Genomic DNA, 25,431 nt, shown 5'->3' with positions numbered 1-25,431 from the left:
ATTTTTGATGATTGGTTGTCCACTTTTTGATTTAAAATTCCAAGTTGTTCCAAGATTTGCTTCAGAACTATTTCAGATCCTCCAGTTGCCATATCTTCTGCAACGGGCTCTGCAGCAGGCTCTTCAAATTCCACCTCCTGTGCTGTCAGCACAGTTGGGACGGATGATCTTCGTTGATGAGATAGGGTTGTTTGAACAAGTTGCCCTGGTTTCTTTTCTTTCTCTTTAGCTTTAGCTGCTCTTGTTCTCCCTGTGCCACTCATTCCACACCTGCCTCTGTTCAAGGTCAAATTTTCTTTTGTTTCATAAGTTAGACAAAGTCCAGAGTGTAAACAATTTAACCACAGAGAATCACAATAAAGTACAGTTCCCAGGCCTCTATATCTCCACAATCCTCTAGGTGGGGGTATTTCAAAATTTCAAGGAAGGAGAGAGCTCTTGTCCGCCATTGAAGTTCTTATATTCCCTATGTTAAGTCTTTGATAGTTCCAGAGCACAAAAGGAAGTTTCCACAGGCTTTCTTTGTCTTAAAGAAAAGCCACAAGGTGTCAAGAAGGGTCCCAGCAACAATGTTTAAACGTTAATGTCTCAGTCTATGTATCAGTTAAGCTCCAATAACAGTATCAGCAGTTTGACAGTTCTCCTTTGCACGCTGACAGCCCGATCGCTGGGTTGTCTCTTTTAACTCCACATAGCTCAAAATTAGGAAGAAGGTCCCAAAAATGAAATCCACAACTTTTACACAGATTTCCTGCTTGTCTTTTCGCAACAAAGTCTGTCAAATACACCCTCGTTTTACTTTTACAGTCCCTTTTCAGCGCTTCAGCGCTCTTCTGCGCAATTGCTTTAATCTGGTTAGCAGGATCAGGAGACGGACTTCCTGTTACTCGCCTCCCGTTTTCAGCCGAATTTCAACCAAATTCCCAAATTTTTCGATGTTTAACTCCCCTTACTCACGGGTATGTAGCAGCCAATTTTGATGTTTTCAAGAAGAAAGGTCGGCGCTCATCAGCAGCAGCAGCGCGGCTTTGCATCCACGAAAAGAGCGATGAACTCACAGCGCCGCTCCCCCTTTCGCGTTCCGGAGCCCCTTACGGAGCCCCTTCTTCGTTTCCGGGGGGGCTTTGGGCGCCCGCCGAGTCCCACGGCCGCAGGCTCGCTCTGCCTGCGGTTTTTCTTAATGGGTCTCCGCTTTGCCGTAGCGGACGACCCTTTTTCGCGGAGCCCCTCTTCACCAGGTAAAGAGGACCGCCATTGCTATTTTGCGCCGCCTCCGGAAGTCTAATTCCTTCTATTCTAGGGTCTTCTCTTACTGCTCTCAAAAACACTTCCGGAAGTGTGGTAAAGAGGAGAGGAGAAAGAGGGCAGCCCTGTCTTGTTCCCTTAGAGATATTAAAAGCTTCTGATATTTCACCATTTATAATTAGTCTGACCTTTTGGGAATTATAAATTGCTTTATACCACTACATATTTTCTCACCCAAACTCATCATTTCCAAAGTGTTTTGTATGAATGCCCCCGAAACATGATCCAATGCTTTCTCCGCATTCACCAAGATCAAGGCTGCCTTTTTATCTGGTCTCATTTCTAGGTATTCTGTTGTATCTACTAACAATCTTCCGTTGCTGTAAATTTTTCTTCCGCTCAGGAAGCCTGACTGATCTTTCTTTATTAAGCTTGCCAGGATCTTTTTCAATTTATTGGCCAAAATTTTTTATAATCTGAATTTAGAAGTGAGATTGGTCTATAATTTTTAATTTACTCTAAATTGGATCCATATTTCAGTATCAATGTAATTAGGGCCTCTTGCCATGATTCTGGCACTTGTCCTCCTTCTAAAATTTTGTTCATTATTTTTTCTAACACCAGTAATATGGTCTCTTCAAATTTTTTGTAATTCATTAAAGAAATACCATCTGGACCAGGGACTTTACCATTATTAGAAGTCACAATTCCTTCTTTTATTTCATTAATATTAAAAGGGGCATTTAAGTATTTCTATTCTTTCTCTTATTTTTGCCAGTCTATTGTTTATAAAAAAAAAATAATCCTATTTTTTCGTCAAGTTCTTCCAGCTCACTTCCATTTCTGTTGTTGTTTTGCAGGAGATTTACCGGTAGTTAATGTGAAAGCACAAAAGAACCACAAAGAATCTTGAAGCAGGTTACACATTTATTCCAGTTCAGTCTTTGGTTACTGACATTTCTATCCCACAACCCTATCCACCTAGCAGACTGCCTCTCTCCCCTGGCCCTACAAGCCCATCAGTAAAATTTTCTGCAGAGACACTGGGGATTGTTCCATGACAGTTGTCACTTGCTGACAATGCAGAAGGAGGCCACCTTGGTGCACCCAGAAGATACCAGGTGTTGGTTGTAGTTACGTCTATACAAAGTGCATAGCCTTTGACCCTCCATAAAGAAATGGGGAGGAATGAGGAGCCTGAATAGCTGAACAGAAGGAAATGTACCCTGGTAAGCTTCTGTCGATTCCTGAGGGGGCTTTGTATCATTTAACTTCAAAATGTGGAAAATGTTTGTAGGGCCTCCCCCTCCCCCTGTTGCTTCTGATGAGTGGGGCCCTGGATATCTGCCCCAAACGTTTGCCTTGATGGTAGCAGGATGGGAGAAGTCAAGTGCCCAGAATCAAAAAGGAAAAGTATTTTCTGCATCTTTCTTGATTGAAATGGGTATGTCTGAAACCTCAGACAAAGTTCATGTTGACAGTATCAAAACTGTTATTCATGACCCAGTTAATATATTTATTACTGCTGATATAAAGAGTCTATCCTTCAGAGAAATACAATATAATGTTGTCCAAAACAAACACTTTAACCAGATAAACTTGCCTTCTGGGAGGTGGGGCAAGATGCTGAGGGAATCTATTCTATCGGGGGGGGGGAGGAGTTCAGTGCACCCAGAAGATTCCAGTTGTGGGTTGTAGTTGCATCTATACAAAGTGCATAGCCTTTGCCCCTTCATAAAGAAAGAAATGGGGGGGGGGGAGAGAGAGAAGAGCTGGAATACCTGACCAGAAGGAAAGGTAACCTGGGAACTTCATGTTGATCGACCACCCCAGCTCCCTGACCAGTCCAGGGAGGCAGGTGAGCATTACAGCTAAACCCCGCATTATACTCTCCAGCAGCTATTCCTTCAGCCAGGCTTGTTTTCATTCAGTCTCCAGTGTGTCCATGGGTGGGTGTGTTTTACGTTTCCTTTCCCCCCTTCCTTACAGTCCTGACAAAAATCAAACCTCCATGCCAATGCTTTCAGCCCCAGAAGAGGAGCTCCCCTTGGTGTCAAGGTAGGGGGGGTCCAAGGGATCACCTGGAGCCCTGCCATTCCTTCTGTCGCTGGGCCCTTCCCCTCGTCTCTCTGCCATCCCAGGGCCACTCTTGACTCCCCAGCAGGAGACTGGATCTGTCTGTGATGGTGAGATGTCCTGGCTGGTTGAAGGACCACTTCCTGTTTCCTGGAGCTCCATTCTTCTTTCTCATGCAAGGTGGAGTCATGAAGCAGGTGAAGACTGAGCACACCTAAGGGCGACATGGGGGGGGGTCTGCTTAACCTTTCTCCGACTGCTCCTTTTCTGGATCAAACTCCACAGCTAATCTGTCTAGCTGCTGCTGCTGCTGCTGCTGCTGCTGCTGCTGCTGCTGCTGCTGCTGCTGCTGCTGCATGTCACTGTTCCTGTGTCTCTGGAGTGTTTCTTTGAGGAGAATACAGGACGCTGCAAAAGACATCGTGTGTAATGAGTGTGCAATAAGGTAGACAGAGGCTGAGCCCTCCCTGTAATGCAAACAGGAAGACTTCTGTCCAGGAGATTTCTGTATAAAAAATTCTTTGCTGAGGTAGAAGTGGGGACTAAGTGTTATGTATTGAAGTTCTCACCCTGGCCACCAGGGGTATTGTGTATATAGTTTTCACTCAGGTCCATATCAATTAATTTCGGTGGGAGACCATGGCTTGTTGTTGTTGTTACAATGTTGGCAGCCAGCTGCCTATAAAAGCAGGCCGGTTGAGCTGTTTTAGACCAGTTCAGTTCCAGCTTAGTATAAACAACCACTTGGAGAAATCTCTGTGTCGTCTGCCGTATCCACCCACAATTTAATACTAAGTGAGGCTGGAATAGAACCATGTTTACATGAACATGAGAAGGCAAAATATGCTCTCCGTTTAAATATTTATTAAAATAATTTATTCTGTTACCCAGAAGAGTTATTTTTTGCCGTAAACTACTTCATACATTGTAAGAAGTGGGTCCTGAGACCCTTGATCCACTTCCTTAAAACACCATCTGAACAAAATTGGTGAAGCAGTAAAGAGTTTATTGAGGACTAAAGGTAAAGGTAACGGGACCCCTGACCATTAGGTCTAGTCGTGACCGACTCGGGTTGTGGTGCTCATCTCACTTTACTGGCCGAGGGAGCTGGCGTACAGCTTCTGGTTCATGTGGCCAGCATGACTACGCCGCTTCTTGTGAACCAGCGCAGTGCACGGAAACGCCATTTACCTTCCCGCTGGAGCGGTATGTTATAAAAAAATTTAAGGTCTTATATATATAATAAATGTTCATAAATGTACCAACCAAGCACATATATAGATATGTGGACCACATGTCTAGAGCAGCACAGGAAAAGCAACAACATTCAAATTTCTGTTCTACACCACCTTTTCTGTGATGTAGGTATGATGTTTGTGGGGGTGGTCTTTGGTTACACCCCTTCTGTGATGTATGTATAATGTATGGAGGGGTGGTCTTGAGCTCTAGGGCAGGGAATTTAAATGATCTGTATAAGGGCAGGCATACCTGTTCGGGGTCGTCCTCCTTTCTCCTGCGTGTGCGGGGAGCACCCTGTTGCAACAGTTCAATGAAGATCAGGCTTACTAGCTGCTTTGCTTCTCAATATTCTCTGGTTGGCCTCTGTTATTTTCTCCTACCGATGGAGAACCTGCAAAGGACTCTACAAGGGCAATTGTGTCCCACATAAGGGAATAAGTGCAGATTTTGTTTATAACAGGTACCTATTTATCTTCTTGCAATTTGATGTGCTTTCGAACTGCTAGGTTGGCAGGAGCAGAGACAGAGCAACAGGACTCACCCCTTCGCGGGGATTCGAAGAGCCAACCTTCTGATCGGCAAGCCCTAGGCTCTGAGGTTTAACCCACAGCGCCACCTGCGTCCCTTATTGAGGACAATACGTTCTTGCAAAAGCGGGGGCCCAAAGCAGGCACAGTCCAGCTGGGGCAATGTATGAACCTATATCCCCTCTGCACACGTTCCCACCCTCCTCTCCCCATTGGTTGGGTGCTGCAAGGTTTTCCTTCCCCCAATTATCAAATAACAGACAGGAGGCTGAACGTGGGGAGAAATTTCTCCTTCCTCCTCCGAGTTGCCCCCACTTCCGGCTTCACCAGCAGAGATAATATTGGGGCTTGGAAAGGAGGGAGGGAAGGAGGCGGGAAGCGGGGCTGCGTCGTGCGGAGGAGGGGGCTTCTTCCTAATCGAGCCTCCTAATTAAGCGCCCTCACTCCCTGCCTCCCGCGCGGGGGCTCCCATTCCCGCCCCCGCTGCCCGGGATTTCGGGTGAGTGCAAAGCCAGTGGCGGGGAAGGAGGGAAGGGGCTTTGCGAGGGGGTCCAGGATGAGAAGCCCCCGGACGGGGAGAGGCGGCCCTGCACAAGATCCGGGCGGGGAGAAGGGAGGAAAGGGAGCTGTTTTCTTGAAGGGGAGGGGGGAGAAGCTTCCTCCTGCAGGGATCTGGTACAAAGGGAGTTGCAGGGAAGGAGGCGGGAGAGGGGTGGGCATTGCTGACCAGGATCGCCTTAATAGTATAAATTAAATTTAATATTTATACCCCAGCAGAAGACGCCTCGGAAGAGGACCATATCTTTAGGCAACAGGCGAAAGCCTTTCTCTTCTCCCAGGCGTTTGGCTCATTAAACAATCTATGGACTTCACAACTGAATTGGGGGGGGGGTGTTGTTTTTATTTTTTACTCTGCTATGCATCTCTGTGTTTTTCTCTTGTAAGCTGCCCTGTGATCTTTGGAGGAAGGGCAGTATAGAAATGCGAAGAATAGCTGTAAAAATAGGAAGCCCTCTTGCGTTCAAGGGGGGGGGGACGACAAAGTTTCTGATTAGCATGCATAACAGGATGGGCTTAGGAGGGAATAATACTAATAAGAATAAGAGTAAAATAAAAATAAATAATTCATTGCTTGCCCCCTGCCCATCTGACTGTGTTGCCTCAGCCACTGGGTGATTTCCATCAAAAACATCAAAAAATGTAAAACATCGAAAACTTTCCTGTACAGGGCTGCCATCATAAGACTACTGTTTTGTAGAAATGGCCCGCAAATATAAAGAAATGCCCTCTTTAAGGAATTGTGTGGTGTAAACATGTATGTTGTCCTCTAGGTCCAAACACATAGTAAGAGCAAGCAGTGCTCCAAAGTGCTTCTCTGGTGAACTTGCCATCTAAGTTGTTTACTCCTGACCAAAGCTCCTGTTTCCCAAAAGGACGGGGGGGGGGGGTGTCTCCTCACCACTTTTAACCCCCCCACTCCCACCGCATGGAAGGCAGAAGACATGTTCATTCACAATCCCAGTAAACCATGAAGTGAACCAGGCACTGCAGCTCCTTCCCCTCTCACTGGGCAGCAGAGGAGGAAAGGGATGGGTTTGAAGGCTCTTCCTGGCTCTCTCCCCTGAGCAACAAGAGCAAAGGGTGTTTGTAGGGCAGAACGACAGAGGAGGATGCATTGAGGGCAGAGGGAGCAGATCCCCCGCCTCTCCCAGGGGGTCCAGATGCAAGCAAGGGGCTTCCTTCTTCTCCATGCAAGGGCCACCCATGTACAGTGGTACCTCTGGTTACACACACTTCAGGTTACATACACTTCAGGTAACACACTGCACTAACCAAGAAATAGTGCTTCAGGTTAAGAACTTTGCTTAAGGATAAGAACAGAAATCAGGCTCCCACGGCGCGGAAGCAGCAGGAGGCCCCATTAGCTAAAGTGGTGCTACAGGTCAGTGGCGTAGCGTGGGGGGTGCCAGGGGTGCCGGCCGCACCGGGCGCAACTTGGGTGGGGGGCGCACTCGCACTAGCAGCTCTCTGCCCCTACTAAAATCCACGGGTTAGGGAGCCCGCGCTCGCTCGGCTTGGTGAGGAGGTCGCAGAAGGGGGAGAGCAAAGCCTTCTGCCGCGGGCAAAAAAAGGAGAGGAAGCCGGGCGGGCGGGCGGGGGTCTGGCTGCGCCTGCTGCTGCCGTTGCCGCTGCTGCCGGGCTTTGACAGCTTGGCGAAGCGGAGGGAGAGGTGAGCCGAGCGGAGCCGGGAGTCTGGCGAGGGGGCGGGAAGAGACTTTGCCCCCTTTTTTCCACCTCGCCTGGTCAAAAGGGAGAGCGGAGTCTCCTCAGGGCGCCCTCAGGCAGGGCAGGGCAAGGCAAGGAGAGCGAGGAGGAGAGAAAGGGGAAAGGGGGGGGGAAGCAGCCAGGAAACGCCGCGGTGTGGAGGGGGAATCAATTAAGGAGAGAAAGCGAAAAGCCTTGGAGAAAGGGAAAAAAGGAAAGAAAAGAGGCAGCTCCGGGAGAGCGCGGGGGAAAGAGAAGGCTCGCTGCTGCTGCTTGGGAGAGTAAATTACTGTACTTGCCTTGCCCCGGGTTAGGGGGCGCAAATTACTTGCCTTGCCCCGGGTGCTGATAACCCACGCTACGCCGCTGCTACAGGTTAAGAACAGTTTCAGGTTAAGTACAGACCTCTGAAACAAATTAAGTACTTAAACTGAGGTACCACTGTATTCAGAGCAGTCCTTTGCAGATTAACTCTTAAGTTCCAAGGGATCTACTCTCAGGCCACTAATGTGCATACCATGCCAGCCTTAGGAAGGGAGATGGGACAGGCAGGTGAAAGGAATTGCCAAAGGTGTTTGAAAATGGGCGGGGGCTCTTAGGAAGGGGTCGTTTTCTATGCAACAACTGCAGTGAGGATGCTAATTGCCAAGGGATAGAAAGGAGATAAAATTCCATTAAAAGAGGAGTGACAAGTAAAAATCCTTCAATATATAGAAGTAGCATAGATGATGGAAAAGATAAGAGATCGATCGACCCAAAAGTTTAAAAGGGAATGAGAGATCTATAGACAATATTTAAAAGAACAGTGTCCCCTTATAAAAACTTTAGAATGCTTCAAATAACTCTTGGAATTGAATAAGGTACAAAGAATTCAGACAAGATTCAACAAAGATAAAGTTTATTGAAAAATAGAGGCAAGTAATTGCCGACCTAGCCATTCGAAAGCACGTCAAAAGTGCAAGTAGAAAAATAGGTACCACTCTGGCAGGAGGGCAAATGCGGTTCCATGCACTGCTCTGGTTCGCCAGAAGCGGCTTAGTCATGCTGGTCACATGACCCGGAAGCTGAGTGCAGACAAATGCCAGCTCCCTCAGCCAGTAAAGCGAGATGAGCATTGCAACCCCAGAGTCGCCTGTGACTGGACCTAACGGTCAGGGGTACCTTTACCTAATTAAGAAAATAACTTATATCAAGTTAGTTGGAAGCGGACAGCTGGAATAATGTTGTAAATTCGTGATGTATGGTTCTATTTCTTTTTGTAAGAGATGTACTGTGCTTTTTTGTTTCATTTTCTTCTTTTTCCTTTTTTAAGCTTTCGGGGTGTGTGTGTGTGTGTGTGTGTGTGTGGATTTTAAACTAATAAAGATTGAATAAACAAAACAAAAAAAAAAGAAAGGGAGGTGATGAAAGGAATTGCCAAAGGTGTTTGAAAATGGGTGAAGGCTCTTGGTAAGGGGGTGCCCAATTGGGGCTTCTCCAAGGGCAGCAGAATGCCTTGGGCAGGAGAATCCCTGCAGGGGCTCTCAGACTCCCTTGGCTTCTTCTTCTTCTTCTTCCCTCCCTGCCAGGAAGCTGCAACTTGCTCTGGATTCTGCGCTCCTCAGGAAGCTGAACCTGCAAACCTAGCTGAGACTGAACCTGCAACCCTGGCCAGGATGGAAGGAGGAAGATGGACGGGTGACCTGGTCAGGCTGTCTCCCGCATCCCTCCCCACAACCTCTGAGCATTCCCTCCCAGGACCCTTGGAGAAATCTGGTGAGTTCCAGGGGAGAGGAGATGGGGACAGGGATAGATGGATGGTGGAGGGAGAAAGAGGAAAAGATGGAGAGGAGACAAATGGAAGGAAGGGGTGAGGCCTTCTCCAAAGCAGCTTTTTGTTTCTTGAATCCCTTTCATAAAGTAGTGGGGGCAGATTTTCTTCCTCCAGTATTTTAAATCTTAGGAGTTACAGTGGTACCTAGGTTCTCAAATTTAATCAGTTCTGGCAGTCTTCCAAAACCATAGCGTTCCAAAACCAAGGCATGCTGTCCCGTAGAAAGTAATGCAAAATGGATTAATCCATTCCAGACTTTTAAAAACAACCCCTAAAACAGCAATTTAACATGAATTTTACTATCAAACAAGACCATTGATCCATAAAATGAAAGCATTAATCAATGTTCTGTACCATAAAATAATTAAGACAGTATTGTATATGATAAAAATTAAAATTATTATTTTTTCGTACCTGCATTGATGATAGTCAATGTTTGAATGGGGAGCTTATATCCCTTTCCACAGTCAATCAATCAATCAATCAATCAATCAATCATATAACAAAAACCAAGCCTCAGTCAAAAATGAAAAAGCCACAAAAACTCAAAAAATAGGAAAAAACTAAAGCAGCAAATGTCACCTCAGAACACTGCAATCAGAAACGGCTTTAATGTTGATTGGGGGCGGGGGAGCTTAAATTAGTTGTGCAAGGGAACAAATGGGATGAAAAAAACCTTGATTACGATGGAGACGACTTAAATTAGCTGCTGAAGGGTAAAACGGAATAAAAAAAGCCTTAATTAGGATGGGGGGCACTTAAATTTGCTGCGCAACAGTAAAAATGGAAGCTCAGGAGCACGTTCGGTTTCCGAGGCAAACTTCAAAAACAGGAACACCTATTTTTGGGTGTGCAAATGATGAATCAACAGAAGAATAGTCTATGGACTTCCATTTTTTGAAATATTTTTATTGGTTTTTACAAATACAAGTTTATATCAAAGACATTTATATAATCATTTCATGAGATTCTCTGAAACACATGACTTCGCTCCATCCCTTTCATGGGTCCTTATATTAATTTTTCCAAAACTACATACAGTGGTACCTCCGGTTGCAAGCAGGATCGTTCCGGAGCTCCAGACGGATCCCGAGGTTTTTGCAAACGGGAGGACCGCTTCTGCACACGCACGCGGAGCAATAGAGTGCTTCTATGCGTGCGAGCGGCGAAACCTGTAAAGGTTCCAGAGGGTTATGTAACACGAGGTACCACTGTATAGATACATTCTCCACAGTTTTCATTTATCTAAATTGTCCATAAACTTATTTACAAGTGATTCCTAAAGTCCAGCTAACATTTTGATTTGTGTGCAATAATCTCATAGGTAAATTATAAATTTTCCCCATTCTTTTTTAAAGTCCTTGTTTTCTTGATTCCTGAGTCTCGTGGCTAATTTTGCCATTTTGGCAGAGTCCAGCAGTTTAGCTTGCCAGTCTTCCCTAGTTGGGATTATTGCATCTTTCCATCGTTGGGATAATAACATCTGTGCAGCTGTTGTCGCATACATAGTCTTTCCTGGTCTTTTGGGATCTCAGTACCTGTAATTCCAAATAAATAAGCTTCTAGGTTCTTAACAAATTTTATTTTAAACATTTTTTTTAATTCATTATATACCATTTCCCCAAATGATACTGTTATCTTACATGACCACCACATATGGCAAAAGGTTCCCACTTTTTCTTTACATTTCCAGCAGATATTTGAACTTACTAGGAGTCATATACCACCAGTACATCATTTTCATGTAGTTTTCTTTCAATGAACAGCAAGCTGTGAATTTCAGATTTGTTTTCCAAAGCCTCTCCCAATCTGTCATTTGTATGTTATATCCTAAGTCCCTTTCCCATTTAGTCATAACTGATTTGACCTGTTCATCCTTTGTATACCGTTCTAGGAGCAAGTTATACATTTTAGACAGATCTTTTTATGTTACGTCCTAAGAGTTCTTTTTGAAATTGTGATGTCTCATAATTAAACCTTTCTTTTTGTCTATCTTTAAGATATCGTTTAGTTGATGGTACTGTAACCAGTCAGTTACAGCTTTCCTTATCTCTTCAAAATCTTTTAATTTCAGTTGGTTTTCAGCTTCAGTTAACAGCTCAGTATAAGTCTCCCGATTACTTCTCATATTCAAATTTTTTCAGAGATATTGCTTCCAAGGGAGAAAACCGCCAGGGTGTTTTTTACTCAAGCAAATTTTTATGCTTCTCCCATACCCTACAAATTGATTTTCTTACTAAATGATTCTGAAAAGCTCTATGCACCTTGGCCTTTTCCTACCATAAATATGCATTCTATCCATTATTCGTGTCCTTTCAGATCTAAAAAACAGTATCTCTGTTTTCCAATGTAATCCATTTCCGGTTCTAGCAGATACAGGATGTTTCATAATGAATGAATTAATTTATTACGGTCATAGACCAGAAAAAACAACAGCGATGGTTTACAAGGGGAGTAATGGTGTCAATTAAAAATTGTAAAATTATACATAAAAGCAATACACATATGCGCGCACACACACACACACACACACACGCACTACAATGTATGTATAGACTTAAAAAAGAGGGGGCTTGTCCAGGGGTCAAGTCTTTTACTTTTTTACAGCTAATGCCCTCCGCTTGATCGCAGCCGCAGAAAATTTGGCCACTTTCAGTGTTACTTCTGGGTTTTTATCTCCTAGTAGGATTTTCAGCCGCTGAGATTCAGATCGACCTGGAAATTTCTGAACGATAGGGGAAATAAACAATGACCTGATATCCCCATAGAGGTCGCAGTGTAGCAACACATGTGAAGCCGTTTCCACCTCTTTCAGACCACATGGGCAGACTCGTTCAGCATAGGGTTTGCCCACGTATCTGCCCTTTAGTAAGGCAGATGGCAGTACATCAAATCTGGTAAGGGTAAACGCCCGCCTGTATTTTGCGATTTGTAAATCCAGCAAATATGGTGTTAGATTGAACCCTTTTCCATAATCTTGGGTGGCTGGATATTTATCTGTCTTGCTCATATGGTCCTGAAGCTCTACATCTCCTATTCGCTGGCTCACCATCCTTTTAGCCTTTTCAAAACCTGAGGCTATAAGTTCTTGTGGGGAAAGCCCCAGGCCCTTCAATTTTTCATAGAGCAACAATCTCCATTTAGACTGGAACGGGTCTAATAGAGTCAATGGAGCCACTCCCACTGGGAAAAATATGAGTTTTAGCCAGAAGTGAATCTTCAGGATCCATATCCTAAATAAAGTTTCAAACCCGGCAGGGCAAAACCTCCTCTCTCTCGTACATCTGTTAATAATTTATTTTTAATCCTTGATTTTGTCCCTTGGATAGCTTGAAAAAGAGGATTAGACTGATGTCTGTGCTCTGCCCTCACGGTCCTAGGCAATAATGCTTCTTGATACTAGTTCCTGAAAAGCACAGGAAGGCAGAGGGCTCTTGTACTCAAATCCTGCTTGCTGGTTTCCCACAGGCATTTAGTTGGCCACTGTGAGAAGAGGATGCTGGACTAGGTGGGCCTTTGCCCAATCGAGCAGGCTCTTCTTATGTTCTGATACAGGCATCCCCTAACTTGGCCCTCCAGATGTTTTGGGACTACAACGTCCATCATCCCTAGCTAACAGGAACAGTGGTCAAGGCTGATGGGAATTGTAGTCCCAAAACATCTGGAGGGCCAAGTTTGGGGGTGCCTGTTCTAAGATATTGCAATATTTTTACAGTTACATGTGGCACAGTAACACGAAAGTTTGACTTCTTAGTCATAGGAGAGACTGCTACTTAAGCCTGTGATCCTTTCCTCCCTGGACAAAGAGAAATACAGAGATGTGTCTAAGAAGCCAATTCCACCACAGATTATAAAATAATGCAGTTTATTAAGTGTGAATGGAGTGATCATGTGTTTTTCTTGCTATTATCTCACCTGCATTCCTAACTGAGAGGACAGTGGAGAAAGGAGACAGTGTTAAAATAAGAGAAGGTGCATACTGGGACTGAAATGTGTTCAGTTCCTTTCTTGTCTTTCTTGAAAGTCTCCCCCCCCCCCAATGCATAATCGTAACAAAAATTACAAACATTGAATCCAAAATAATACTATACAAACAAAAAAGAACAGAACATACAAAAAAAAACCACAGAAAAAAACCCAAAAAAAGCAAAGGAAACAAAACAACACTAAACAAAAACGAAAAAGCACACATCTACAGAAAAAAACCATATCATTACGTACATATACACATATTGACTTCCTTCCTTTGTTCTAAGACCTCAGAAATTTTACTCTTACTATATTGTGTCTGATTAGATTACATCCATCTTTGTACTTTTTTTTTAACACCATATTTTCCCCCCTTTAACCCTGTAAAGCATCATTCATTACATACCAATATGCTTACTCCAGAACAATGTTTTTTCATATACTCTTTAGCACAACCCCATTCTTTTAATAATTTCTAGTCCAATTGTCCCCTTATGAATGCTGTGAGTCTTGCCAGATTTATGTATTCACAAAATTTAATTTGCCAATCTTTCATTGATGGAATTTTTCTCCCTTTCCAGCTTTTTGCTATAAGCTGTTGTTGCATAAAAGAATACTTCCCTTTGATTGTTGGGGATATCATTTGTAATTAAACCTAAAAGGAATGCCTCCGGTTTTTTACTGAAAGATATTTTAAACATCTTTTTGAGTTCTTCATAAATTTCGTTCCAGAATTGTTTGATAGGTCGGCATTCCCACCACATGTGAAACATTGTTCCTATTTATTTTTTACATCTCCAACAGGTATTCGATTTTAATTTGTAAATTTTAGCCAGTTTTACCAGAGTTAAGTACCATTGGTACGCCATTTTCATAAAATTTTCTCTTATTGTATAACATGCCGTGAATTTAATATCATATTTCCATAATTTTTCCCATTGGTCCAGCCGAATTACATATCCTATATCACATGCCCATTTGATCAAAACATCTTTTACTTCTTCATCCTTTAATTCCCATTCTAATAATAAATTATACATTTTGGATATATTCTTTTTTGAGTTTTGTAATAATACTTTTTGTAATTTTGATTCTTCTTTTTCAAATCCTATTATTTTATCTTGATTAAATATATGTGCAATTTGGTGATATTGTAACCATGTAGTACAGTATTGGGTCACCTCTTCATATGGTCTCAGTTTTAATTGGCCCTGTTCTTCCTTTAGGAGCTGCTGGTATGTCGCCATTCTTCCTATAGTATTTTTCATTTTAACCGATATAACTTCTAACGGGGAGACCCACCATGGGGTTTTCAGTTCTAACAACCTTCTATGTCTCACCCTGACCTTTTATAATGTCAGGGAGAGGCAAACGGGAAAAGATGAAAGGACAGAAACCAGCAGTTATAGAGAGCCTAAAGAGATTATCAGCAGCTTGTCGTCTGACAGTCAGTCTGACGTAGAGGGGGAGGAGGAGGAGCCGGGGACAAGTCATGCTGTACACAGAGGAAGTAAGGGGAGGAGTTTTCGCAGAATTGCATGCTGGGTGCAGAAAAGGAGGAAGTAACATTAGAGGGAGCAACTGCGCACAAGGGGAAGGAGGTTAATGGAAACGCTGGAGATGTACGTTTGAACTTTGTCAAATAAATCAATTGTTTGGAACTGGCTGGGAGCCCGGAGTCTTATCTATGGCCAGCTGGACAGCACTAAGCCTCTGACATATAATGCATTTCTAATTATGTGGCTTAGAAATTCTTTATGTACTGCCACTTTGTTATAAATTAGATAGGTGTGCCAACCATATCTGTTGTTCCATCCCTCCAAGTCCAAAATGTCACTGTTATCCAATTTGATCCAATCCTTGATCCAAGTAAAGCATGCCGCATCGCAGTATAGTCTCAGGTTTGGGAGTCCGAAACCTCCCCGCTCTTTTATGTCAGTTAATAATTTATGTTTGATCCGTGGCTTTTTGCCTTGCCATATAAACTTTGTTAGGTCCGTTTTCCATTTTTTAAAACAATAATCTTTACATATTATGGGAATCATTTGAAAAGGAACAGGATTTTTGGTAAAATATTCATTTTAATAGCTGAAATTCTACCCCAGAGTGTTAAATTCAATCTTGTCCAAAATTCCCTTTCTCTTTTTGTTTCTTCCCAGTTTTTTTTTATAATTATCTTCAAACAAATTTATATTTTTCATTGTTATTTGTATACCTAAATATTTCACTTTTTTACAATTTGTAATCCAAATTATTCTACCAGTTCCTTTTTCTCTTGATCTCCCATGTTTTTTACCATTAGTTTCATTTTTACTTTATTCAAAGCAAAACCTGAGACCCTTCCAAAGTTTCCCATTTTTTCTAGAGCCTTTGCTATGCTTTCTTGAAAGTCTTAACAGGATTCTCTCCCCCCTCCCCCACTCCCAAACAGGTGAGGAAGATGATGGCCAGAATTCTATGGAGCCATCTGTGAATTCATTGGGAAGAACAAAGAAACAATTTAAATGCATGGAATGTGGGATATCTTTTAGTCACAGTGGAAGACTGAGGACACATCAACAAATTCACATAGAAGAGAAACCATTTAAATGTACTGATTATCGAAAGAGATTCAGGGAAAATGGAACTCTTAGAAAACATCAACAAACTCACACAGTGGATAAACCGTTTGAATGTATTGAATGTGCAAAGTGCTTCAGTCGAAATGGAAAGCTTAGAATACACCAACGAACTCACACGGGGGAGAAACCATTTAATTGTATTGAATGTGGAAAGAGCTTCAGTGAAAGTAGAGCACTAAGAAAACATCAACGAACTCACACGGGGGAGAAACCATTTAAATGTATAGAATGTGGAAAGAGCTTCAGTAGAAGTGAACACCTTAGAATACACCAACGAACTCACACGGGGGAGAAGCCATTTGAATGTATTGAATGTGGAAAGCGCTTCAGTGTAATTGGAAACCTTAGAAATCATCAACGAACTCACACGGGAGAGAAACCATTTGAATGTCTTGAATGTGGAAAGTGCTTCAGTCGATATGGAACACTTAGAATACACCAACTAACTCACACAGGGGAGAAACCATTTAAATGTATTGAATGTGGAAAGTGCTTCAGTCGATATGGAACACTTAGAATGCACCAACGAACTCACACAGGGGATAAACCATTTAAATGTATTGAATGTGGAAAGAGCTTCAGTGAAAGTGGAGCACTAAGAAAACATCAACAAACTCACACGGGGGAGAAACCATTTAAATGTATTGAATGTGGAAAGAGCTTCAGTAGAAGTGAACATCTTAGAATACACCAACGAACTCACACAGGGGAGAAACCATTTAAATGTATTGAATGTGGAAAGAGCTTCAGTCACAATGGACACCTTAGAAGCCATCAACTAACTCACACGGGGGAGAAACCATTTAAATGTACTGAATGTGGAAAGAGCTTCAGTGAAAGTGGAGACCTTAGAGTACACCACCGAACTCACACGGGGGAGAAACCATTTGAATGTACTGAATGTGGAAAGAGCTTCAGTGAAAGTGGAAACCTTAGAAGACACCAACGAACTCACACGGGGGAGAAACCATTTGAATGTATTGAATGTGGAAAGAGCTTCAGTCGAAATGGAACACTTAGAATACACCAACAAACTCACACAGGGGAGACACCATTTAAATGTATTGAATGTGGAAAGAGCTTCAGTCAATATGGACACCTTAGAATACACCAACGAACTCACACAGGAGAGAAACCATTTAAATGTATTGAATGTGGAAAGAGCTTCAGTCAAAATGGACACCTTAGAAGCCATCAAGTAACTCACACGGGGGAGAAACCATTTAAATGTACTGAATGTGGAAAGCGCTTCAGTGTAATTGGAAACCTTAGAAATCATCAACGAACTCACACGCGGGAGAAACCATTTAAATGTATTGAATGTGGAAATAGCTTCAGTCGATATGGAAACCTTAGAATACACCAACGAACTCACACAGGGGAGAAACCATTTAAATGTATTGATTGTGGAAAGAGTTTCAGTGAAAGTGGACACCTTAGAAAACACCAAAAAATTCACACGGGGAGAAACCATTTAAATGTTTTGAATGTGGAAAGTGCTTCAGTCAAAATGGAACACTTAGAATACACCAACGAACTCACACGGGCGAGAAACCATTTAAATGTATTGAATGTGGAAAGAGCATCAGTGAAAGTGGAGAACTTAGAAGACACCAACGAACTCACACAGGGGAGAAACCATTTGAATGTGGAAAATGCTTCAGTCAAAATGGAACACTTGGAAGCCATCAACAAACTCACACAGGGGAGAAACCATTTGAATGGAAAGAGCTTCAGTCAAAATGGACACCTTAGGAACCATCAACAAACTCACACGGGAGAAGCCATTTAAATGTACTGAATGTGGAAAGAATGTGGAAAGAGCTTCAGTCCATATCGACACCTTATAAGACACCAACTAACAATGGGGAAGAAACCATTTTAATGTATGGCATGTGGAAGGAGCTGCAGCAAAAGTAGAGCACTTGGAATACACCAACTAACTCACATAGGGGAGAAACCATTGGAACGTATTGAATGTGGGAAGAGCTTCAACAGGGAGGATAAACTTACACTGGCAAACTCCCAAAGGGGAGAAGCTTAAGTCAATATGGAACCTTAGGAAACATCCGCAAACTCACATAGGGAAAACTAGATTTATGAAACGTGGAAAAAGCTTGAGAGGGAGTGGAGACCTTAATATTCATAAGATAATTCACACAGGCGGGAAACCATATAAATGCATGGAGTTTTCCACTCAAGTTTCCCAGATTTCCTGGGAAGTGAAGATGATTGTCAAGTCTCTGGATGTAAAGAAAAGAATTTCAATAATAATAATAATAATTTTTATTTGTACCACGCCCATCTGGCTGGATTTCCCCCGCCAATCTTGGTGGCTTTCAACAAAATATTGAAATACAATAGTCCTTCAGTTATTAAAAGCTTCCCTAAACAGGACAGCCTTCAGATGACTTTTAAAGTCTGGTGGCTGTTTTTTCCTTTGACATCTGGTGGGAAGGTATTCCACAGGGAGGGCACCACTACCGAGAAGGCCCTCTGCCTGGTTCCCTGTAACTTCGCTTCTCACAGTGAGGGAACCGCTAGAAGGCTCTTGGTACTGGACCTCCATGTCCAGGCAGATCGATGGGGGTGGAGACTCTCCTCCCATCACCAGTCTAGCTGACGCATTCTGGATTAGTTGTTGTTTCCGGATCACCTTCAAAGGTAGCCCCACGTAGAGCACATTGCAGTAGTCCAAGCGGGAGATAACTGGACTCCACCAAGATAAATAACTCTGGGTTTTCCTACTGGCTCCCCCAAGTAAAATCAGTCAAAATCTGTGCCAACTACTTGGTCGAGATCACTGACCCCACCCTTCGGAGAGCTTTTACTATGGCACGGTTTCAAACATTGCCAACTGCCTACCTGACCGGTAGATACACAAAAACCCCAGTAGAACATCGTCTATGTCCTTGCCTTATGAGAATTAAAGAGGACCTTACACATTATTTCCTCTATTGCCCCATTTATTCGGGCTTTAGAGATGCATTGCTGCAAATTATACCCAACTCTATAACCAGTCCTGAAGATAGAGTAAAATTTTTGTTAGTTGATGCAAACCCACGCATTACCCATGTGGTAGCGGTCTTTGTGATGAAGGCCATGAAAGCCAGGGAAAGATTTATGAACGACAATGTAAAGACCCCCCCATCGTCTGTTTGACTCGCTGCTCGTTTTCCCTCCTTTTCTATTTTGTGGGAAGAAGGTTTTGTCGGCATAGTATGTAATGAATTTTAACAATTTTTAACTACTGTAGTGTTGATTTTTGTGCACAGGCATGGTCCTCACAATAAACGAATTTGTTGTTGTTGTTGATAACTGGAGCATGCACTAGTCTGGCAAGACAGTTTTCGGGCAGATAGGGTCTCAGCCTGCGTATCAGATGGAGCTGGTAAACAGCTGCCCTGGACACAGAATTGACCTATGCTTCCATGGACAGCTATGAGTCCAAAATGACTCCCAGTCTGCGCACCTGGTCCTTTACGGGCACAGTTACCCCATTCAGGACCAGGGAGTCCTCCACACCTGCCTGCCTCCTGTCCCCCCAAAACAGGACATCTGCCTTATCAGCATTCAACTTTAGTATGTTAGCTGCCATCCATCCTCCAACCGCCTCCAGACACTCACACAGGACCTTCATCATCTTCACTGGTTCTGATTTGAAAGAGAAATGGAGCTGGGCATCTGCATACTGATGAACACCCAGCCCAAACCCCCTGATCTCTCCCAGCGGCTTCATGTAGAAATCTGAAAAGCATGGGGAGAGGACGGAACCCTGAGGCACCCCACAAGTGAGAGCTCAGGGGTCTGAACACTCAACCCCCAACACCACTTTCTGAACACACCCCAGTGTATAACAGTGCCTCTAGCTCCCAGCCCCTCTAGACGGTCCAGAAGAATGTTATGGCCATTGGTGCCAAAAGCCTCTGAAAGATCCAGCAGAACTAGGAAACTGTTGGTTTCTGCTTCCTTCACTGAGCAGCGAAGTGCTTGTCACAAGACAATGTTTACATTCCACAGTCAAATGCTGTTGGGTTTTCTCACGGGAAAGGAGACTGGATGTGACGTACACTGGTTTCCTGTTTTTCACTGTTCTTTGCAGTTCAGCGTGATTCTCTCCGTGCTTTAGAGGAGAGAGGATGCCTTTCTCTGCTCCGGCAGAAGGAAGATGTTTTTCTGTAAATTACCAGCTTTGAAGTGTAAATAAAGTAATATAGAGCATGTTGGCACGTACTTTTCATCATTCCGCTGTGCACTGGACACTGCTTATCTCCAACATTTGGTTCCGGGCCCAGAAAAACGCAGTGTTTTGAGAATGGACTCCAGAAGTCGGGCTCCTGGCAAAGGAACAAAGGAGCAAAGAATTGGAGTGCCGGCAAAGGATCGGAATGCAGAGGGCCGGATCGGACGATATCTCTGCGCGTCAAGATGATTTGATGAGGTATGTGCTACAGCTCCGGGCAGCCTGCCAGCTTCTAATTAATAGCTTTATGGCTGGACTTTGAACTTTTATAGCCGGTTTTGCCGTGGCACAGGCAAAAGGCTAGAAGGATAAATTTTTCCTATGCTGGGGGAAATCGAAAGTAAAGCAGCTGCAGCAGTGTCGCAGCATGAATTTAAGACAGCAGAGAGAACTTTCACTTTTGAACTTGCCTTTGGAATGCGGTTTGAAGCAGCTGCAGATAAGCAAAGCAGTTAAGCAGAAAGGCACAGGCTCACAGGCAGAGGCTGGAAATTGAAAGTACTTTTGAATTTGCTTTTGGATTGAAGCAGCTGTACACAGACGCAGCTTGTATAAAGCAGCTTGATTTAAAGCAGCAGAGATGACGCAGAAGGCTAATGCCAAAGTCATGATGGCTAGCTGCAGAAGGCTGGATGAGGCAAGTGGGGAATCTGATGCCAATCAGCCACATGCTCAGCTCAGAGTAGCCTGTGATACTGCCATGATTCAAAGGAAGCTGAGCCATGGTTAAATGCCATGAAGGCTGAGCTTGATTCCTTGGAAAGGAACAAAACATGGGATCTTGTTCCAGTAGTTCCAGGAATGAAACTGCTTGGAAGCAAATGGGTCTTCAAAGCGAAGACAGATCAAAATGGCAAGATAGTCAGACACAAAGCCAGATTGGTAGCCAGAGGTTTTGCACAGGTACCAGGTGAAGACTATCACGAGACCTACTCACCCACCGTGAGGTATGAGAGCATTAGGCTTATGCTCAAGCTAGCTGCAGAAGAGAATCTACACATTAGTCACCATGATGTGAATACAGCTTTTCTGTACGGATCTCTAGATGAATCACTTTATATGCTTCCACCTGATGGCGTACAGGTAAAACAGGGATTTGTTTGTGCTCTGAAGAAGTCCCTTTATGGTCTCAAACAAAGTGCATGGTGTTGGCACACAAAACTCACTGAAGTATTGTTTTCTCTAGGTTTTAAGCAAGGGAAAGCTGATCCATGTGTATTTGTCAAAGAGGAGGGGCAAAAGAAACTGTATTGTTTGTTTTATGTTGATGATCTTTTATTCTTTTGGAAGGATGTCACAATGTACAATAATGCCCTAGCTCAATTGAAAGAGCACTTTGACATGAAAGATCTTGGTGAGGTAAATAACTACCTATCTCTGGAAATAGAGAGAGATCAAGATGGTAACATTCTAGTACACCAGTCACGTAAAATTGCTGATGTGTTAAGCAAACTAAACCTGATGGATGCTAACCCTGTAGACACACCGATGACAACAGGTTATCAGGTAGATGACACTGAAGAAGCATTTTCTGATACTACACTGTACAGAAGTGTGCTAGGCAAGCTAAACTTCATTGCCAGATGTTCAAGACCAGACATTGCTGTTAGCTGTAATTTGCTAAGCAGACAAGTCAACAATCCTACTGTTAAGGATTGGAAAGCTCTGAAACGCATAGCGCGGTATTTGAAAGGCACTATGCATTACAGACTGAGATTTAACAATCAGAAGTCTGGTGGTCTTGAGATATTTGCAGATGCAAGTTTTGGAAGTGACACTACAGACAGGAAAAGTACGTCTGGAGTTTGCTATAAGTACAATCAGGGTCTATTTGATTGGTCATGCAAGAAGCAAACAACAGTTAGCTTAAGTACTTGTGAAGCTGAACTGAATGCACTGTCTTATTCACTTAAGGATTGTGAATGGTTGTTACAATTGTGCAAAGACATGAAAATTCCTGTCAAATGTCCAATCCAGGTTTACCAGGACAACAAAGCATGTTTGGCTTTGCTGAATTCTGAAGGTTGTAAGCAAAGCACAAAGCACTTGCAATTGAAGTTGCAACATGCTAGGGAACGTATTCAAAAGGGACTCGTAACGGTGTCCTATATGCCAGGTAATGAAATTCCTGCTGATGTATTGTCCAAGATTGTATCAAGGGATCAACACTGTACCTATGTGCAGAAGTTGGGTTTGTACTGATATTGTACGAACACGCTGCCCAGTGATGTTCACAGAAAGGGGGAGGATGTTGGTTTCTGCTTCCTTCACTGAGCAGCGAAGTGCTTGTCACAAGACAATGTTTACATTCCACAGTCAAATGCTGTTGGGTTTTCTCACGGGAAAGGAGACTGGATGTGACGTACACTGGTTTCCTGTTTTTCACTGTTCTTTGCAGTTCAGCGTGATTCTCTCCGTGCTTTAGAGGAGAGAGGATGCCTTTCTCTGCTCCGGCAGAAGGAAGATGTTTTTCTGTAAATTACCAGCTTTGAAGTGTAAATAAAGTAATATAGAGCATGTTGGCACGTACTTTTCATCATTCCGCTGTGCACTGGACACTGCTTATCTCCAACATAAACAGCTCTCACCTTTGTCCCTAGCCCACCGGGGATCATCAACCAGCGTGCCCAGGTCAGTTTCAGTCCCATGATGAGGCCTGAATCCCAACTGGAATGGATCCAAATGGTCCACATATTCCAGGCGTCCCTGGAGTTGTTCAGCAACCACCCACTCAATCACCTTGCGAAAGAATGGAAGATTTGAGACTGGAAGATTTGAGATAGTTGGCTGTATTGGCTGGGTCTAAAGATTTTTTTTTTTTAAGAAGAAGTTTAATACAGTGGTTCCTCGGGTTACATACGCTTCAGGTTACATACTCCGCTAACCCAGAAATATTATCTCGGGTTAAGAACTTTGCTTCAGGATGAGAACAGAAATCGTACAGGAGGCCCGATTAGCTAAAGTGGTGCTTCAGGTGAAGAACAGTTTCACGTTAAGAACAGACCTCCAGAATGAATTAAGTTCTTAAGCAGAGGTACCACTGTAACTGCCTCTTTCAGTATGTCTGGGAAGGCTCCCTCACAGAGAGAAGCATTCACCACCCCATGGAGCCCATCGCCCAGCCCTTCCCGGCTAGATTTTATGAGCCAGGATGGGCAAGGATCAAGGAGACAGGTGGTTGGTTTCACTCGTCCAAGCAGCCTGTCCACATCCTCGGACGTAACAATTGGCATTGATCCCACGCAACTTTACTAGACAGGACTCTAGCACTCACCAGCCCCTGCCCTGCTCCCATGGGGGAGTCTACCTCTCTGAATCTGCGTGACTTTATCTGCAAAAAAACTTTGCAAAATCATTGCAGGAGATCATGTGGCCCGTACCAGGCTCCATTGGAGAGATGGTTCCATTAAATTGCTAACCACCTGAAAGAGTCTCCTGCTGCTGTTTTCTGCAGGTGCAATAGAGGGGATGAAGGTTTTCTTCACCTTCGCTATCGCCATTTGGTAGGCTCAACATTGAGCTCTAACCCGTGTCTGGCCAGATTCAGAATGAGGTTTCTGCCACTGGTGCTCTAGCATTCTCGTTGCCCTCAGATCCATGGAAAACCACGGGGCTGTCCGGGCTACATGCAATCGGAGAGGGCGCTTCAGAACCAGACAGTCAATAGCCCTGGTTAACTCCACATTCCAACGGGCCACCGGGGAATCAGCTGAAAGGCCATTAGCATGGGATAAAACATCCCCTACCGCTCTCTGGAAACCATTTGGATCCATTGAGTGGCAGGGGCGGACCATCCAAATCGGTCCCATGTCCCTGCAGAGGGGAAGGGTTGTGGAGATGTCCAGTTGCACCAGGAAGTGATCTGACCATGGCACTTCTTTAGATTCGCTTTTACTTAGTGTCAGATCACCAACATCCATAGAGGTGAAGACCAGGTCTAAGGAATGTCTGCGACACTGAGTTGGGCCAACATTACTCAGGGACAGCCCCATAGAGGCCATGCTTTCCACAAAGTCCCAATCGGCCCCTTGTAAGGTTGTGTCGGCGTGAACGTTAATATCCCCCAGGACAACCAATCTAGGTGTCTCCAGGTGAACATCTGCCACAACCTGAAGCAGTTCGGGCAGGGAATTCTTGGTGCTGCGGGGAGATCGGTACATCAAAAGGAATCCTGTACTGCCCTTATTGTCCAACTTCAAGAACATGCGCTCAGAGAACTGGGTCTTCCCAATAGGACGCCTGGTGCAAATTAATGACTTCCTACAAATCACTGCAAACCACCACCCCCTCCCTGCCCACATGACTTAGGTTGCTGTGCGTAAGAGAAACCTGGTGGACAAGCAGCGGCAAGGACAGGTCCATTACTGCATACAAAAATTTTCTTTTGTTTCTTTTGGGATGTCTGTTGTTAATAGGCCCAAAAAAACATTTCTGTTTTTTTGGGGAAAGTATGTCGTAACATTTTATTTAATTCTTCATTAATGGTATCCCAAATTTATTTAATTTTAGGGCACGTCCACCACATATGGGAGAAATTCCCTTCTTTAAGTTTGCACCTCCAACACTTTCCACTGGTGTTTTGGTACATTTTAGCCAATTTTGAGGGCTTAAGATACCATCTGTACATCATTTTTTTAAAAAAAAAATATTTTATTGTATAACATGCTGTAAATCTTATGCCTCTTTTGCATGTTTTCCCATTTTTCTAAATCAATTGTATGACCGAAATCTTGTGCCCATTTGACCATGACAGCTTTAACCCCTTTGTCTTTTCAGTGCCAGTTTAATAATAGTTTATACATTTTGGATAAATACAATTTGGATAAATTTTTATCATCATTTATAATCAATTATTTGTCTATTTCAAATAATTTTGTATCAAATCCATTTACTTTCTTGTCTTCCTCAAAAAGTGCATTTAATTGATGGTATTGAAACCAGCCTATTCCTGCATGTCTTATTGTTTCATTTTTTCCCCCATTTGTAATCTATTACACTGGTCAACAACAAATTTGTTGTCTGCATTTTTTCAGTTGATTTAGGATGAATCTGATGCGCTGAATCCAAAAATCACATTGGTTTTGCTCAACCAGGTCAAGTTTTTGAGCAATGGCCACATGTCTTTTTTTACGTTTTTGTTCACATGCACACTTGTGTGGAGCATTTTAGAAGTTGGTGGGGGTAAAATGCCATGTCGAATAATTGTTTTGATTGGAAATGATTATTTTAATGACAAGAAGTATTCAGGTCTGATAGTTCTGGGTGACAGTGCTCGCATCAGCATCTTCCGCAACAGGCATCAAAAGTACCTCCGTTTTTTTCTCGGAAGAGAAGGACTTGGTGTACTGTGCAGATATTGCACAGCTTCTGCTCAAGCTTGGAGTGCCACAGTACGAACCCAAAGATTGGAGACTGTTCATTGACAGCAGCAAG

At 43.4% G+C, this 25,431-nt stretch overlaps 1 protein-coding gene and 2 long non-coding RNA genes across 3 annotated transcripts in view; 2 read left to right on the top strand and 1 right to left on the bottom strand.

The window, feature by feature from the left end:
• Window positions 1-18,050, top strand: part of LOC310837373 (uncharacterized protein) — a 41,539-nt gene extending 23,489 nt beyond the window's left edge. Inside the window, exons 2-3 of the mRNA XM_083723894.1 lie at window positions 8,921-9,107; window positions 15,566-18,050. Coding sequence (XP_083580020.1) covers window positions 9,008-9,107; window positions 15,566-17,547 — 2,082 coding nt within the window. The 5' untranslated portion in view covers window positions 8,921-9,007 and the 3' untranslated portion in view covers window positions 17,548-18,050. The remainder of the gene's footprint in view (window positions 1-8,920; window positions 9,108-15,565) is intronic.
• The window catches only part of LOC310838135, a 56,125-nt gene extending 30,940 nt beyond the window's left edge, over window positions 1-25,185 (bottom strand). The window contains exons 1-3 of the long non-coding RNA XR_014560714.1: window positions 22,587-25,185; window positions 19,075-19,717; window positions 17,833-18,464 (exon numbers count right to left, since the gene is read on the bottom strand). This is a non-coding gene — a long non-coding RNA (uncharacterized lncRNA). The remainder of the gene's footprint in view (window positions 1-17,832; window positions 18,465-19,074; window positions 19,718-22,586) is intronic.
• Window positions 5,829-8,896, top strand: LOC310838153. Its single transcript, XR_014560735.1, has 3 exons — window positions 5,829-6,534; window positions 6,662-6,861; window positions 7,804-8,896. It is a non-coding gene; the product is annotated as an uncharacterized lncRNA (long non-coding RNA).
• Window positions 25,186-25,431: the final 246 nt, after the last annotated feature.

This window comes from Podarcis gaigeae (genome assembly GCF_964106915.1).
Source record: "Podarcis gaigeae genome assembly, chromosome: 2".
In the NCBI taxonomy this organism is placed as follows: Eukaryota; Metazoa; Chordata; class Lepidosauria; order Squamata; family Lacertidae; genus Podarcis; species Podarcis gaigeae.
This window is presented reverse-complemented; position numbering and strand designations above follow the sequence as displayed.